At 36.6% G+C, this 18509-nt stretch overlaps 1 protein-coding gene and 1 long non-coding RNA gene across 2 annotated transcripts; one reads left to right on the top strand and one right to left on the bottom strand.

The window, feature by feature from the left end:
• The first annotated feature begins 197 nt into the window (after positions 1-197).
• On the top strand, positions 198-10956 carry LOC137398424 (dual specificity protein phosphatase 18-like). The gene is made up of 4 exons (XM_068084533.1): positions 198-365; positions 5554-5645; positions 6070-6156; positions 10454-10956. Exons 1-4 carry the CDS (start codon positions 198-200, stop codon positions 10635-10637), a joined length of 531 nt encoding a protein of 176 aa, XP_067940634.1. The 3' UTR covers positions 10638-10956.
• A 3431-nt stretch (positions 10957-14387) lies between these two features.
• Positions 14388-18376, bottom strand: LOC137398668 (uncharacterized). Its single transcript, XR_010978989.1, has 3 exons — positions 18228-18376; positions 15750-15874; positions 14388-15164 (listed from the first exon to the last, which is right to left on the bottom strand). It is a non-coding gene; the product is annotated as an uncharacterized lncRNA (long non-coding RNA).
• Between the last annotated feature and the right edge of the window lie 133 nt (positions 18377-18509).

The raw sequence follows: 18509 nt of genomic DNA, 5'->3' as shown, positions 1-18509 counted from the left end.
TAGCCTGTAAAACTGTAGATGCATGTGTTAATAGTTTACGGGCTACTTGTGAACCACCCGCTGTTGTAACTATATTATGCAATAGCTGCAGTAATTAACATGCTACTAAATAGCTAGCATACTCGGCCACATCCGTCTGATGCTTCTTCATACACCCTTTGCTTCTCTCTCTTATACATTCAATCTGAGTAGATTCAATGTTGTCCGCAAGGTTCCGCGCCTTGCGATCACCGCATAGGGGGAGTCAACAGTTCAGCTATGAACTGAGGGAGCAGTTGGCTAAGATCACAGACTATCTCTACCTGTGCAGCAATGCTGCAGCGCAGCAGACGTCTAAACTGCGTCGACTTCGTATCACTGCTGAGGTAAGACAATGCTGAAATCATGAGGCAGCGTTTGTCCGATGATGTTGAGAACAGAGTGTGTTGTTGTATTGACCTACTAACATAGGCTCTTTGGAATGTAAATGTTATCAGCTTAAAACTGTCTGGCGGTTGCCTCCACAAGTGTAAATGAAGTTATGACGGCATAGGGTGGTGATGTCACCGAACTACGTGTATAAAGAGTGTCATATCACAAGTTTTATGAATGTGTAAACTAGTTACTAATTGACAGCATTGTTAACATGAAGTTTTAAGATAGTATTATTTCACTCTATAACTGTACTACTTGAAATTGTCTTTTGTCGTTTAGCAACTGATAAACAAACACTTATTTCTCAGCGTGCCGACAACCCGAAATTTGAAACACTTTAGGGAGCGCTGAGGAAAATGTGTTTAATGCATGAAGTTTGCTGAAGTCTTTCATGTTCCAATGGACTTTAATACTCCTTTCAATAAAGGTTGTAACCCACCTTTGAGTGGCAGAGTTTCACTTCCCAGTCATTCTATCCAACATTTTGAGTCTTCAATATCCTTTAATGCAAGTAACCTATAAATTACCTACTAGTGCCATATATTATACTAGCTGTGGTTTTGTGAAGGAAACTGCTGGTTCCCTTTACCTTCCACAAAACAGTCAAATAAAAACACCTTGTGTTAAGTGACAATGAGATATATCTTTAATAAATATGTAGATATACATGCATGATAAACAAGGAGCGTGCAGAGGGTGTGCGCTACGACTTTTGCTTTCGAACGATATCTTCTTCCTTTTTTATTTTGATTTTAGCTTGGGCGTCGCCCCTCTTCCTTTGTTCTTTTACAGGGGTGTCCTCTCGGTCCCTCGGTCTTTTCTCTCAGTCCTTAGATTGCCCTTAGTAGCCCGAGCTCCTTCCGGTGGCCGAGCCTGTCTCGTTCCTACAAATGAAACATTGTTAAGGCTTAGCTAGACACACCTAGAATTGTGTTGTTTAAGTAGCCAATGTTCTGGCTACGCATCAGCAATGCATTGCAGATGCATCACCTCAACAACCACCATGTTGCTGTATTTCGGAAGAAATAAAACTAACCCAACGTTCCTTCCGGGCTCCGTCCTGCGACCGAACGCTGTGGCTAGGAAGTATATTATCATAATGGCTCTGGTCACTACTCTCCGTTGTTACAGTATCACCGTGAAAGTCCTATTTTATATGATTAATGCAGGCCAATGTAGATTAATCATAATTCATTTCTGACAGCTTTATAAGCGTATGTAGACACTGCTAGAATTGCATAGCTTGGGAGAATTTGCTGCATCAGCTCATAGCGTAAAGTAAAATGGCTTTTAATCAAAGTGGCAGCAGTTTGACACTTGGGCACTGGTTCTACCAGAACTCAACAGAACTGAACCGATGACTGACCAACTCAGTCTGACTGAGCTCATTGACGACGCTCATAATAGTCTAGCCTTGGCACCAGAGATGGAGCTGTTGGTTGCTGGTTGAAGCACCAGACAGTCAGAGCTGTTTGTCTAACTTTAGACCAGACCTAGCAGTCTCTCAGATTAAAAATGAACCAACACTGAATTGTAATTGATTTTATCAGAAATTATTGGTATTTTTCTATCATTTGCCATATTTTTTATGTTTGAAGTGGTCTGACTGCCAGGATGTTTATAGATTAAAATTATCAAAACTTGATCGCGGTTAAAGCCCTGAGTTTAAACCAAAGTGCGATTCTGGCGTCTATAGTTTTAACAAAATCGACAGAATAGAGACGCGTAACGCTGCAACTTGAGCACAATAGCCGATACCAACTATATAATAGCAACCAGTGATGTCATTCCATACCTTGTTTTCTTTTGAGCGTTTCAACTGTGATCAAGTTTGGTTGATTTTAATCTATAAACATTCAGGCAGTCAGATCACCTCAAACATCAAAAAACATCAGAAATGATAGAAAATTACAAATAATTTCTAATAAAAACCTACGAAAATTTTGTATTAGTTCATCTCCAAGTGCACACTAGACTAGGAACTAGACTAATAACTAGATATTGGGGGCCTTCATAGTGGCTCCAATAATAAGCTAGCTCAAGGTTTAGGAACCTAAACCTAAAATCGGAAGGAGGATGTTTATATATTGCTTTAAAGTTCTGGAGTTAGTTTACATTGCAGCCAGTTCATTGGGTTTTTAAACAGCTATGCTAGATAGCAAAGAATGCATGAAAGAAATTACTACTGATGATAAAAAGGCCAGCATGGCTCCAAATTGCAAACATGTAAACCAAAATCGAGACCAAACTTGCCGAAAAATTTGGAAGTTCCGGCCGAAATCACAAAATATATGAAAAGCATGAAAATATTTGTATAAACTTACAGAACTGTCAAAGCTGTGTATGTACACCAACGAAATCGTTGTCAAAGCGCTTTCAGTTGGCTGTTCAAATTATTAGCAAGAGCAATTTTAGCATCTCTCGTGATTCGTTCAGTCTGAGACACTTATAAGTCAACATAATAAAGATGATGCAATTAAATAGATTGTGCGAGAGATATAACGTTGTTTAATCAGTTGCGTCAGATTTACATGTATTATGGCTAATTGTGTTAGTACTTTTCTTGCGTGTCGTTATATGTGTTTTGGACTAAACAAATTGCGAAAGCTGCTAAAATCGTTCTCGCAAATAATTTTTTAGCCAGTTGAAAGCGTTTCGCCAACAGTTTCAGTGTTCATGCACAGCTTTAACAATTTTGGACGAACACTGTTGTGTCTTTCATATATTTGGTGACTTCAGACAAAACTTCCCGATCTTTTGGCACATAAGGCTTTACACAGACTTGCTAAAATTGACTGTTCGTATTGTATAGCTTCTTGTCAAACACTCATTTCAAAACTTACCAACAGGTTGTTCTGAACAAAGAACTGAACATAGAAGGATAAGCTACCAGCACGAATACACTACGTGTGGTCTTATTGATGTAACTTCAATTATAAATAGCCTCTGGTCCAATCCAATGGTAATTAGCGCAGATGACTAGCCAGTTGAAGAAGAAGTAAACCTGATGATGGACTGCAACATGCTCATAAGTAAAAAGCGTAACATAGTGTTTTTGCTTTTCATTGACTGCCTGCAAGCCAGATGAATGTATTAGTAACATCTAAAGTGAAAAAGGTCGCTAGTTATGAGCCACTATAAAATATCTACAATCTCTATAATCCATGTTTTTAAACCATCAACTACTGCCATGAAAAAGAGGTAGCCCCTCTGTTGACCAGGACCATGATTGCGCTGTCTATGCTAAACTAGCAATAGCTCAAATTGCTCGAGGTTTCAGTCATTTTCAATCAGATAACCGCAGTCCGCATGCATATTTTAAGCGCACATTTCTACACCGGCTTCATGACAACAATCTGTGAACAATGGGTTTATTGAAGGCAATTGTACTTAATGGATGTGAAGGCTTGTTCGTAAGTTTCAATCGAAGTCTCCATGATTGCTGATTGAACCTGTCACTGCTTGAAGTAGGCCTGATTTTTTACATTAAAAAAGGATTACGAAGCGTGCTCTGATAACTCTTCCGTCACTTGAGAGTTTTTCGACATCACGGAACACGACTCTTATTATAGTAAAGGTTATTCTGTGGAGTCAGAAGGCAGTTGATTAGTTGTACTTATAAAACTCTGATCATCTTGTAATCTTCCCTGAAACCTTCTCACTGAAGAAATAATACAGGCAGTAATTTAATTTTTTCATAAAAGATTGCTTTGTATGAGTCTTGAACTCATGACATTCACCTTAGTAGACCTACATTCTGTTCTCTGCAATAATTGGATCACTTCTAGCCATAGATATATAAACCTTTATATATCTATGCTTCTAGCTTGCTGTCGGACTATAGATAAGGCCTCTTTCGTTCTGAATCAGATAGCAGCAGGGGGATGTTTAAGATGCTGCGCCTCAGCAGCAGAATGGAGTTTTGAGAATGAATATTTTTTAGTGACTTGGTGGAAGCCGGGGAGCATCTGCGTGTAAAGTTTAAATAAAATCTTACAGAAACTGTAGAAATGCATGTCTAGGTGGGCTAACAGACAGACAGACTAACAAACAGACACGATGGCAAAGAGGGATTTGTCACTATTTAGCGAGGAATCTTACTTGGTGGTCTCTAGTGACTCAGCTTAGAAAACATGCTGTATATGAGGTATAGGAGTGTAGTGAGCGGATCTACACAGCACTAATCGCAGCCTCATAGTCTAAGTACCTTAACATTATGTGTGTATACATGAGCTGGTATCAGTGAATTATAAATTGCTTGCTTCTTCTGCTGATAAAACTACAAGTCAAAATATCTTAAAAGAAATAATAAAATTGAGATGAGATTTTTGTAAGTCTCTGATGAGAATGTCATCTAAGCTTGTCTGCCTGCCATTTCGTGATGACATACATTTGCCATTGGGATTATGTAAGATTGGCTAAGAAATGGGTTTTCTCAAAAAGTATGTATTTATATCAAGTTGTCTCTACCTGTCACCTTAAAGATGAATTCACACAAAGTTTTACTAGACAATCAAAGAGTATCGATGTTTTTCTACCATTTGTGAGTAGTTTTGATGTTTGAGGTAATCTGATTGCCAGAATGTTTTAATGTTAAAATCAATAAAACCTGATTGTGGCTAAAATGCCCATAAGAAAAATATGTGCCGAAAAAAACGTTTCGTTGAGCGACTGTCTGTCTCTCTGATTTATGATATTGGCTGTTGCATTCAAGTTATTGTATATCTATTTTGTTGGCCTGATTACCGAAAATGTAGATGTCATAATCTTGAATAGCCAAGTTGTAAATGAACGAAAAGTTAATCTTGAATGATAACCATGATCAAGCTTTGTGGATTTAATTTAGAAACATCCTGGCAGTCAGATTGCCCCAAACATCAAAAACAATCGCAAATGATAGAAAAATCACCAATTATTTCTGATAGTCTACTAAAGTTTAATCTAAGTTTACCTTGAGGTGCAAATAATGTTGACACATGGTTGTCAGAGGTGGATAACTTCCTATTAAACCTCCCTCAACCTTAGAAGCTTCTTGATATTTTTACTGTGAGAGTTGTGCTCTCGGCTTAGCAACTTTCCCAGAAACTCACAGGTAGCCTTTTGTGTGAATCGATGTAGATTTTGTTTAAAATTTTGCAGGTGAATGTAACACCTCATCTTCCATACAGTGATCTCTGTATAGACAAGATGAGAATAGCTGTCAGCGACATCTCTAGTGTGAAAATAAGCAGGTGAGTTTGATCATTCTCATAAATGCAATGGAAAGACGATTTCTTATTACTCTGCATGGGGCTACAGACTACAGTCATATCTTGAGATACGAGACAAATTTGAGATACGACACGATTTCCATTGTGACTGCTAGGTGGCCGAGCATGCATGGAGCCGCTTATGAGAACAGCATCGTTTGGAATTTCATGTCGAATCAGTTAAAGAGTTTTGAAAGTGAAGGTGAACGCAAAGCAATTAAAGCCAATTCAAAAGAAGATAAAAAAAGAAAATGAAGACAATTAAAATAACATTTAAAACTTAAAGCTGGATAACAACTCATTATAGACAATAATCTATAAAGAGTTTTCTTCTCTTTAAATGAACCGACTGTCCTTATGATAATGCAGCCATACCCTAACATTCCCATGATTTGTCTTATTGTAGGTACTTTGTGGATTTTATAAACTTTGTGGATTCTGTTCGGCGAGAGAATGGTAGGGTGGTAGTCTACTGTGAGTGCGGAGTTAGCAGGTAATTACCTCATTGCTGCCATTATATAACATATTCTTGCATGCCGCCTACTAATAAAACTATAACTGGCAATAATAAGGGTCAGAAATCTCTTTGAATTTCTGCAGCTCCTTTATGTATGCAAATGTATGACTTCCTGTCTATAAGCTCCATTTATTACAGACATTTTACAACTTGTAAGTGAATGGAAAGATCAAGCATGGCAATACACAGTTTAGTACAAATAGTCCACAATTAACAGCGGCCATTTTTATAGACAACTCAGAGTAATGGCAGACTTAAAGACTACAACATTATTTGTATAACAAAAAATCCTTTATAAATACAACAGTGCAATAGCAGCTCACTTGTAAACATAGCTGTATGTCATCACATGCGTACGATAAATTGGTTAAGGCAGATGAAGAAGCAGGCACTATCTCCCAATCTCTTACTAAATATCTCCCAGTGTTAGTCATACACTTTCTTTTTATATATGAGTACATAGTGTTCCTTCTCAAGCTTAATACTTTTATATATCATTTCTTGTTGGAAAAAGAAACAAGTATTACTCCTAAAGGATCAATAAACACATAATATATATAATAAATGGAGAAATAATGGAAAATCAAGAATGCTGTAAATATGGTAGTCGAATGATGACAAAATGGCCTAATCTACTTAACGATGAAGTTTGTTTTTTGTGTTTTTTTAACAAATTACTGTCATTAAAGAGGACTACCGGCGCTAGCCTCTGCACCTTAAATTGTACATTTAGACCAGAGTAGAGTGCATTTGAGTACTATTGGCTATGAGTTCTGATAATCGAGCTCCAAATTAATTTTACAGTAAATCCTCCTGTTTCGCTGTATGGCCTGCTTTGCAGCCATTTAAGTTTTTTTCATTTAAAAATGAAAATTTATTCTTAAGAGCCGTTTCCTTGTTTTGAAATGACTAAACTAAAAAGCTGGTAGGATTTACAACAGTAAAATGTATTTTATTGTCACAGTCTCATTCCCCTGCATTCTCTCCACTAGTAGTGGCCTTCCTTTTGACATATTTAGCCATATACTCTCAGCGTTGTCGCTGCGACGTAAATGCACAGACCACAGCCTTTTGTATATATGGTCCCTAAAGATGAGCTAGTTGATCTCAGCTGTAACAACAAACTCTCTTGCAAGAGTTATAGCTCAAAACCTCTTTTAAACTATTGAAATGGATTTTACCATCCCTCCTCTTTTACCTACAGAGAATCACTAAGAAACCCTTTCTATTATTTTTATTCTCTGATTGGCTCAAGAATACTCAGTGTTGAGTTTGCCTCTTTGTTTTTCATCCCAGTCGTGTGTCTCCCTTGGACTTTAGCTAGTTTCTCATGGATTTTAGTATTTTATATACAACATACGATACAAGTATGTTGCAAGAAAAATGTGTACATGTGCTTACATGTATGTTACAAGCAAGATATATACATGTACGTAAAACAAGTTATAGAGCGACCAAAAATTATTGCACTATAATATTGTTTCGTATGGTTTACAAACAAACTACACTCATCGGGTACTAAAACCATAATATGTTAATGCAGTTGTGCATATCAGCTACCAAGCGTCAAGCCTAATGTTTAAACAAAGTATGTGTTATTACACAGTAAATGTTTTCTTCTGTGTCTGCAAGCGCTGATTAGCCCATTTCTGCTGTTAAGGGTGCCAAGAGAGTTGTTGCAAATTATAATATGCTTTTCAGTCAGGCAAAGATTACATTGCTTGCTTGTTGCAGAGTGTGGCCTTGCCTTTCTTATCACTTTCCAGCTAATCTTTAGTCGCTCTATAACTTGTTTTAATTTTACTCCTTTTCAAGTGGAGCACTTTATACACAAAGCCACCACAATCAGAATAACTATATACATATACTTAGATGTATATTACAAGAAGGATATGTACATGTACTTACATGTATGCTACAAGAAAGATATGTTCGTGTACTTACATGTATAGTAATTACAAAAGTTAAGAAGTCAGCTCAAGTTTAGTGACATAGTAAAGTTGTGGTTCATAGTTCAAGTCTCTATTTAAAGGAAAATCTCATTTAGGGGCTTCTGAAACGCGGCCCTCGCTAATTAAAAGGGATTATCGTAAGCCCTTGTCTTTCTTCACACTTTTAAACTACAACCCAAGTTTATGGGTGATTACTGAGTGCAATGACAATCCTTAAGTCAATCTTCTCTATAGACCGTGCTAGTTTTCATCTGAATGCAAGGAATAAGTAAGTGTGCGTACTTTGTCTCAGTGAGAGATATAAAATGTTTATTTATATTCGTATAAAAAACTGATAATGACTAAAAAATACATAAATAAAAGAAAATGTAAATAAACATATGACAACAAAAAATGCTAGCAGTTTATTGAACTTGTTGATGACCTACTAGAGCTAGCAAATTCGACCAATAAGAACGACCGATGAGTTGATCAGAGCCTTGCCAATTATTTAACCTTCCAATTGTCTATCATCAGTGCTTACAGTAGACACCTAATAAGGATTATCATGAGCAATGAGTACATACAGTAAACACCAAAAAAGTATCTTCATAAACAATTAGTACTTACAGTAAACACCCAGTAAGTATCATGATGAGCAATTAGCACTTACAGTAAACACCTAATAAGAATCGTCATAAGCTATTAGTGCTTACAGTAAACACCCAATAAGAATCGTCATAAGCTATTAGTGCTTACAGTAAACACCCAATAGGAATCATCATAAGCTATATAAAATAAACACCCCAAAAATATCATCATAGCAAATAACTGTTTATTTTTTACTCAAAAGTAACAAATTTTTACTGTAATTTTTGTACGAGGTATCATACAATCATCAACTCTGCATTTACAAACAGTTATCGATGTCCCAGCGCTAAATACAGTTAGTTGTAAGCTTATTAAAATACTTTATTTAAATTAGTTCGAAGTTAAAAATGATGCAGTATCACGAGATTAGAATTTTAATGAGCATATTAAGACAAACATTTCTTTCATTGTCAAAACTACAGGAGGTAATAATAAACTACTAGAATTTCTAACTTGGGAGGTAAATGCCACATATAAAAGTACTCATAGTTTCTGCTAGCTGGCCAGCGTGTCTTCCTCAAATTGTGATGATGTTTGCGTGTTTGAACACTTTGAAGCTGAGTCCTGTATATAAAAGCAGGTCCCCCTATCTTGGCCATATAAACAACTTTCTCTACCGAATTTATTTCTGGCTCTGACCAAGTTTGTTTTCTAGTCACACAAATGTTGACATAATGTCACTTATTTTCTGATAACTTGAGAGAGAATGAGGATATCCACTTAATTTAAAAGACAGGTTGTTGAGAAAGGATACTTTATTAGATTATAAATAAAAATCTTAAATTAACTTCATTAAAAACCGTAAAGGTTTAACAAACTTTACCAACAATATTTTTCCAGCAATTTTGATAATCATATTTTGACTGTCACCATAACATTCGTTTACTATTACAGATTTTAACATGAAATACATGCACTAGAAGAGCCAGAATCACTCGATATAAAGTTATTGGAGTCTCTATGGCTAAAAATGTTAGAAGCTTCTACAGCTTAAACAATTGCTGTATTCTATTTTGTCTAAGCTCTTTCTGGTGAACTTTCTGTTTTATAATCAGTAAGCCGCTAGTGAGAGGCCTGTTGATTGGTCTATATCGTTAGTAACAAGCTTGTTTTCATGGAGACCAGATCTTATTGGTCTATCTGAGGTGAAAACTAAATAATTACAAATAAACTATCGCACCGTCTAAAAACCGATGTATCTGGTTTCGGCCACTAAGAGAAGATAGCCTTAATCGATACATCGGCTTGCGGTAGTGAAAGAGTTAACAACTTTTATCGACTGTAAAGGAACTTAAAATAGTACAATTTCTTTTGATGCTGTCTTCTTGTAGAACTTGGTGAAAATAACAGAAATCAAATAGAGTAAACAGTCTTTTTTTGTCCTCTCAAAACATTGATGTTTCAGAGGTAACTGAGGCAACATTGATTGCAGCACACTGATTTTGGTAAAGTGTGTATATTTACTATTAATAGAAAAAACAATAGTTTTAACGTAGAGCTCTTACTGCTGGGAAGCTTCCTATCTTTGTCTATGTAGAGCCTTTTTTTATAAGAAATTTAAATTCAATCTTTGATTTCTCGTTTAGCTTTTAATGCTCTGCGCATATCGGTTATATCACAGAAAAAAAATGTCCGCAACTTGTCACATACATGTAGTCAAGAGGAACTGTCATCCCTTGTCACTATTCCAGGTCAGCAACACTCTGCATGGTCTACCTGATGGCAGCTGAGCGAATGAGTCTTTATGATGCCTATGTTCACATCAAGCTTATTCGTGGGATAATAAATCCTAACATTGGCTTCTGGCAGCAACTTGTGGAATATGAGGAAAGAAAAAGGGGAGAAAACTCCATACGACTAGAATGCACATATTGAGGAAGAAAGTGCAGGAAGAAGAAACTAACAACAACACGCTCAATTATATAGCTTTGCTCAGAAAGTTGCAACAAGTTTTATTTTTCTAGGGTATGTTCATGGGTGATACATTTTCTTTCTGCAGCGTTGGGTTACAGATGATAACTTTTCTTACTGTAGGTCATATTCATGCCATTATTCATTATGTGTTATATCATTGACTGATGTTATGTCGTTGGATTTGCATTTTAATTGGTTAAAAGCTAATAACAAAATACTTTAAAATAATAAAGGTGGAACAACTCTTAAATGTAAAAAATAAGGACAGCCGCTGTCAGAGTAAAAGGCACATTACAGAAACTAAATATTTTCTCTTAGTTTTCTTTGACAGGAAATATAAAACAGTTTATGAGATATATCATTATCATTAATATATTTTTGACACAGTTTTTTTGTGAATTAGTAGCGATGAATATAACCACAAATATAACAGCTACAGAAAAAATCTATTTCTTGTTTTTGTCTTATTAAAAGGCAAGTTGAACTTTCCATGCTATAATTATATCAGAATATAGAGAGAAAGTGATCACCGGCAGCAATACAGTGCATTATTTGTATTAAATGAGGCTTTTTTCATAAAGTTAATGTGCCAAAATGCAAGACGGGCCAAAGTGATAGTGTAAATGAAAGTTTATAGTGATTGTAATATATTTAGTGTTGCTAAAAACTCATAGGAATCAGCGGCTACTTTAGGTTGTACACCTCTATGAATAACAACTATCTGTATGAATAACAACTATCTGTATATAACAACTATATGTATGAATAACAACTATCTGTATATAACAACTATCTGCACTCATAACAACTATCTGTATATATAACAATTATATGTATGTATAACAATTTTCTGTATCTATAAAAACTATCTGTATGTATAAAAACTATCTGTATATATAACAACTATCAGTACGTATTACAACTATCTGTATATATAACAGCAATCTGTATGTATAAAAAATATCTGTATGTATAACAACTATCTGTATGTATAGCAACTATCTGTATTCTGTATGTATAACAACTCTCTGTATGTATAACAATTGTTAGAAATGGCCTATACAGGCAGGACTGTTTGCTTGCTGTCATCGCTGCCTGCAAGCATTATGATAATCAGAGCTTGGTTCATGAAACCTTTTATTTGGACCATGGATTATATAAAATTCAATTTTCAAGCTAAAGGATAAAGTCACATTTTATTGCAGATCATACATATTAAATCATTATTGGTTCCTTTATGAGCGTAGGTACTGAAATACGTATAACAATAAAAAGCATATTTTTCCATTGTGATATCCTGTGTTCATATGGTTTTACATATTATTTACAGGCATTCACATGTATATTATTATATGTTTAATTATATATGTGCAATTGAATAATAGAAATTAATGTGTCAATACTAGATATGCAATATGCAACCTCCTTTACACTGTATAGAAATATTCAAATCAAATTTTGAAACCAAGGTAGGCGAGATAACCATGGTACAACTTACCCTGACTTCAAGGGCACCATTTATTTATTCAAAACAGTTTACAGCAGAAAATCTGTTTGATTCAACGTAAACCTCATGTAAACTACAACATATATTGGAGAGATACAGAGTTGTTTATAATTATTGTCACTCTTTCGAAGTGTTCAGTCAGCTCTGGGAGTTGTCATACACTTGTTCTAGGAAGAGACACTGTTATGAATGTCAGCTTGAAATTAAGCGATGCTTATTTTCAATGTTTCCTGTGCTCGTAATTGACCAATCACGGCTGTCAAGCTTGGTTCGAGGATAACTGGCCCAGCAACTAAAGCAAAATTGTTCCTCCCCCCCCCCGCCTTAACAGACAACTTTTGACTAAGCTTGACAAGTACTTTTTGCATTCAATATATATAGTACTTTATTGGCAATAATTTCATTTCACAAATAGAAATGTTTTTCAAATTAGGCCATACAACAATAGTAAAACAAAAAAAAAAGGAAAAAAAGCAACAGTTAGCCATTAAAATTGAATAAATAGTCTGACAAATAGTGTTTAAAATGCCTTTCTCTGCTGAGAGAACGGATATTTGGTGGAAGATTGTTAAAGCAGCTGGCAATGACATTTTCAAAATGATTGTTAGTGATTGTATGCAATTTGTTCATATCACGTAAGTTGAAATGAGTTAAGAACCTGTAATTGTCATGTAAAAAACGAGGACACAAACCATGAAAAATCTTGAAACATTGAATTGAAGTAATATAAATATTTAGCATAGGCAGAGTAAGAAGGCGCAGAGATTTGGAAAGATCATTTGTTGGAATAATATATGCAGGCATATGATGTAAATTTGCAATGAGTCGAAATGCTCTTTTTTGCAACAAAAATTTTTTCAACAGCCATATAAAACTATAATTTTCAAACCATGTATGCATGTAAATCAGTGGAGTGGGGCTACTAGTAGTTTTACATAAACTGTTTCACATTCTTTCTTGGCGTGGTTAATGTAGTAGATCATCTCAAATACAAATACTAGTTTGCCGGTTTTTAGTACCAGCAGGTGTTTTATTTTTGACTGAATGAAGCCAAAGAGATAATCTTCAATGCTTGCACTTGAGCCGCTTGCTGTAAAGAGTGTGATGTCATAATGTGGTTAATTAAACGGAGTGGTGAAGGAAAACTGTACCTGTTAGAGTTGTTACCTCACAATTAATCCTGCTTAGATGTTTACTAAATAAACTCATCTGTCCTTCTGTAGCATTGTCCTACACATCCAGTCAATTATCTCCATGACACTTGCTAACTCATGACAGAGTGACATGACACTTGCTAACTCATGACAGAGTGACATGACACTTGCTAACTCATGACAGAGTGACATGGCACTCGCTAACTCATGACAGAGGAGTATTTATTAGTCAGTTACATGCACATAATGCCAAATTGTTCGTCAAAACACACCGATTAATATGATATATGCAAAATTAGGAGAAAATCACAAAAATCATTATTTCATTACAAAAAGTCATAACTTGAATCATTGAATTGATTGTTTCAAAAAATCATTAATTAAATCATTTGACTTCTCTGGAGTCAACCCTGTGCGTTCCGCTCTACTTCCTGTTTGGATATTAGAATGGGAATGAATGCAGACTAGTGCTGTGCGATATGACACCACATGCCAAAACGATATATTGGCCCTGTGAGCTATCGATATCGTTCAGTATCGAAACTTTGGAGTTATACTCTTTCGATATAGATTATTGCGCCATTTCACCCAAAAACAAAAATACATGGCAATACTTGTGTCCAAATACAAAAAATTGGTAGTTGTCGTTTCTCTCTAACTTTATTTAAGCAAACTTTAGGAAACTTTTTTTCTACATCGCCGGACCATTTATAGAGGATTCTCAAAGATAAAGGAAATCCGCGGGCTCACAAATAAGTCTTCAGCAACACGTGCTGCCTCGATATTGAGTCACGAAGGCTAGGGATAATCAATGTTAGTTCTGCCAATTAACCACAAATATTTATCGTCTTGACAAGAATCGAAAACGGCGATATACCCCATTACATAATCAACCTACAAATCACCCCAAAATGATATCGTGCCACACAAAATCGACACCTATCGTGCAATATCGTTTTATCATGCAGCACTAATGCAGACAGTTACAGTCAGCCAGGCAAGTTCTTGAATGAGAGCTACTCTTGGTGCAACTGAGCAAGGAAGACATGGTTATGATAAGCATAGAGCCTTTATTTCCGGAAACATCTATAGTAAAATAAGAAAAGATGAACATAGGCTAGAGACCAACTAAATACAGAGTACCCAACTCCTAGCATCCACTTCCACAGCTCTTACGAGCTCCATCTCGCTGAAACACCTACCAAGTGAAGAATAACTTGGAAATAATACCCCTGGAGTGGCGGATAGGCATGACACCTAAGAGGGCAGTGAAGGACACTGCACCCCAAAGGGCATGAGGTTAAAATCTATACACTAAGCTATCTAAATCCCTGATAGAACTGCACTGTATATACCAGAGCAAATGCTGGATGTAGCATAAGCTCTGGCACATACAGTCCGTATGAAAATATAATTTACATATAAAAGTGGTTAACATAAAATCATAGCCTAAGACAGTTGAGATCATAGCCTTCAAACTACGAGACCGGTCTAAGGTCTAGCAATTCGAAGGGGGTGGTCACCCCTCTAAACAACTTGTCCAATATATGCTTGACCGAGTCGTTTGTAGGAAGGCTTTGCCAGGCAGTGATAAATGAGTAGGTCAATCGTGACAAATAATATACAAACTCTAGGTTTGACTACTGCATCACTAACGGATACGACTGGCATCTAGTACGGGTGCTGGATGAGAGGCAGGAGCTGTCTAGTAAATTGAGTTTAATAAGTGTCAAACAGTTGATGACGGGTGATGGCAGGTGATTGGTAGCTTCTGTGGGTTGGTATGATGATTCTCAATAACATTATGCAGTGATGGAGTAGTCGAACCTGTAAACAAAAGCATTGATTGTAAATAACGACCTTGACCTTTAAACTATGACCTATTTGTAACCTTTTGGTGACTGCTAGACTGTTACTTTAGCATTCGCAGAAAAAGTTAGTTTATAAACAAAAATATTAATAATGGGAGCAGGTTTTGTTGAAGTGAAGAAAGCGGCATGCGATGTGAGGATATTTGCAGCTCTACTTTAATAATTCCACAAGACGGTTACAACTGTTCAAATTACGCTGAGATACATAGACATACTAATAGCCATAGACACATGAAACATAGACATACTAATAGCTATAGACACATGAAACATAGACATACTAATAGCTAGACATATGAAACAGACATACTAATAGCCATAGACACATGAAACATAGACATACTAATAGCTATAGACATATGAAACATAGACATACTAATAGTCATAGACACATGAAACATAGACATACTAATAGCCATAGACACATGAAACATAGACATACTAATAGCCATAGACACATGAAACATAGACATAATAATAGCCATAGACAAATTAAATATAGACATACTAATAGCTATAGACACATGAAACATAGACATACTATGTACATTGATGAAAGAGAAGCGATAAGTTATCTCTTCCTTGGTGTTGCCTTCTTTACTGTCTTCTTTACTGCCTTCTTGGCAGCAGGTTTCTTAGCGGTCTTAGCCTTTGGCTTCTTGACACCTGCACAGAGAATCGCAAACTCAATATTGTAAACGTTCCGTATTAGCATGTTAATAGAGTTGCTGTAAAAAATCTATTTGAGTGATATGTCGATGTATTTTTAACTCTTCCCCTATAGTAGCGTGTTATCAAAGGTGAAGTCTAAATAGAGGTTGTACGGTACATAGACAAAGTACAACATCAAGACAGCATTGAGATACGAATGGATTGAACAGCACTAAATTTATGTGCAGCAAGGAACTCAGCTGTGCCAAAATACTCAATCAAATTACATATACATGTATGCCTGTTTATCTTCAGTTCGCGTAATGTTGAAACAACTTAAATAACAACACCCACCCCCTCCGGTCAAATATTTATCTGATCTGATATGGATTTTGAAAGGAACTAGGACATAAAGTTTGAAGGACCTGTCTAGCGGTGACACTTGTTTTGACACACACGAGCAGGTGAGTCAGACAGTGGCTCAGCAGTGATAGATATATGTCCCAGCATGCAGCAGGCTAGTAGATAGCGTTAAAAGTTCAATGCTTAGACGGTAACGAAAGTAGAATTCCCGAACATAACTAGTGTAATTTTATAGCTTTGTTTTGAGTATGAATATAGGGACGACGCTATGATAGGCGTGTTTAGTTGCAGGAGTAGATGCTGAGGCTAAGGCACGCCGGTCAATATAGTATATAAAAAGAGTGAGTCGAACAACAATAGTCTTTTAAACTCTGTTCAGTTTCTACTCATTTGATATATTGACCGAGGTTCCAAAGCTTCAACATTCTCAATTGTTTCATATCGTATTCATATCATCATATCATATTGTTTCGCTGCGGATGTAAAACCACAGGCTAGGATGTAAAACAACAGGCTAGGATGTAAAACCAAAGGCTAGCGTTGTCTCTCTCTCTATAGATTGCGTTGGATTATGTCCTTTGTTTGTTCTGACCAACGGTAATCAATGAAGTGTGACAGTTGTTACAATAGGTTACAATAGCAAAGGGAATGGCGCGATCAGCTTACTGTCAGCCCCAGAGTTTCAGAAGCTGGCTAACTAGAGAGGGGTGTTGCGGCACCACTCATGCGAACCTTAATATTTCAAAAAGCTTTGGAATGAGACGAACTGCTAGCCTACTGAGTCTCATGAAAGAGCCGTGGCGCTGAGCATGCTATCAGCAAACTGTAAGCATAGGGAAAGCATAAAAAAGCAATTAAACTGCTATTGTAATATCTTTGAAAAGTTCTGCAACTCCGGAAAGGTCTCCTGTTTCCATAGTAACTATTATTCAATATATTAAAATATTATTCTAGAGTGTAGAAAAATATCTGGGTAGCTCAGTTGAAATATTTGGTCACTTAACTGTCACCTAGCTGCCACCCCAGGATGCTGTCACTCCATGATTCTGCTACCCTAACGATGTTGTCACCCTGAGAAAGGTGCCCCTGCGAATGTTGACACACTAAGGATGCTGCCACCCTAAGAATGCTGCTAACCTAAAGATGATGCCCCTGCAGATGAGGTCACCCTGAGGATGGTGCCCCTGACAATGCTGACATCCTAAGGATGCTGCCACCCTAAGGATGTTCCCACTGAGCATGTTCCCACCCTGAGGATGCTGCCACCCTGAGAAAGTTGTCACTCTAAGGATGCTGACACACTGAGGATGCTGCCACTATGAACAGGCCACTGCACTGGCACGCAGTCGGTTACGATCGATGACCCGAGTAGCGCCCCTAGCAATAACGCAACAGAACATACCAGCCTCATCCAATCAGATAGCAGGCCTTCTCCCAATATCCAATCAAATAACAGAGATGATATTTGAAATTGAATAGAGAGACAATCAAGCCATATGAAAATGCGGGGAAAGTTGGCGCCTTAGAATATGGCATTGTTTAATTGCGCGCTCAAAGGCGATATGATGGAGCCATATAGGAAAGTCTAATTGAAGGCTGCCAGAAATTTTAAAGAAAGCCTTCATGCAATCACTGCAAGATCATTAGCTAATTCGAAATGCATTCCTCAAAGTATAATACTGGCTAAATGTCATTCTTAAATTACAAGCAAAAATGATGAGCAAACAACTGTGTCGAGTATTGTGTGTGACACACGCATTGCATTCCCTGTTGACAGGACACGAGTTTATGGGTGCAGGTATGAGTTAGCTTCACACGGAACAAGGGAAAAGTACAAACTTATATGAAAAGAATTCATTTATTTCTAACATTGATGCAAACCCCACTGATAAAAAATGAATAATCTAATCAGCAGCACCACCTTAAATCTCCTAGTTATAGCTTCTAAGACCACCTAAACTCACAAGCTAGGTTTTGCAGGGAAACTTAGTAACAAGAATCATACCTTTAGTTTTCATTGGAGAAGGTTTAGGCTTGGGTGCAGCGGCTTTCTTTGCTCTAGGCATTGTGGATGTCCTTTTAAAGTGGATAGACAATTCCTGCAGGATATATTGAGCGGTAGGGTGAGGCAACTTTGCTTCTAGGGCACGCACTCCAAAATGACGCTATGAATGTTTACTAACATTTCATAAAAAGTAGGTCGTCCAATAACCTGATACCAAAACATGATATTGGCCAATAAAAGGATAGTAAACTAGCTGGAGTCGTGCCAAGCATGACGTTGAGG

Source organism: Watersipora subatra, chromosome 6 (assembly GCF_963576615.1).
Source record: "Watersipora subatra chromosome 6, tzWatSuba1.1, whole genome shotgun sequence".
Lineage (NCBI taxonomy): Eukaryota > Metazoa > Bryozoa > Gymnolaemata > Cheilostomatida > Watersiporidae > Watersipora > Watersipora subatra.
This window is presented reverse-complemented; position numbering and strand designations above follow the sequence as displayed.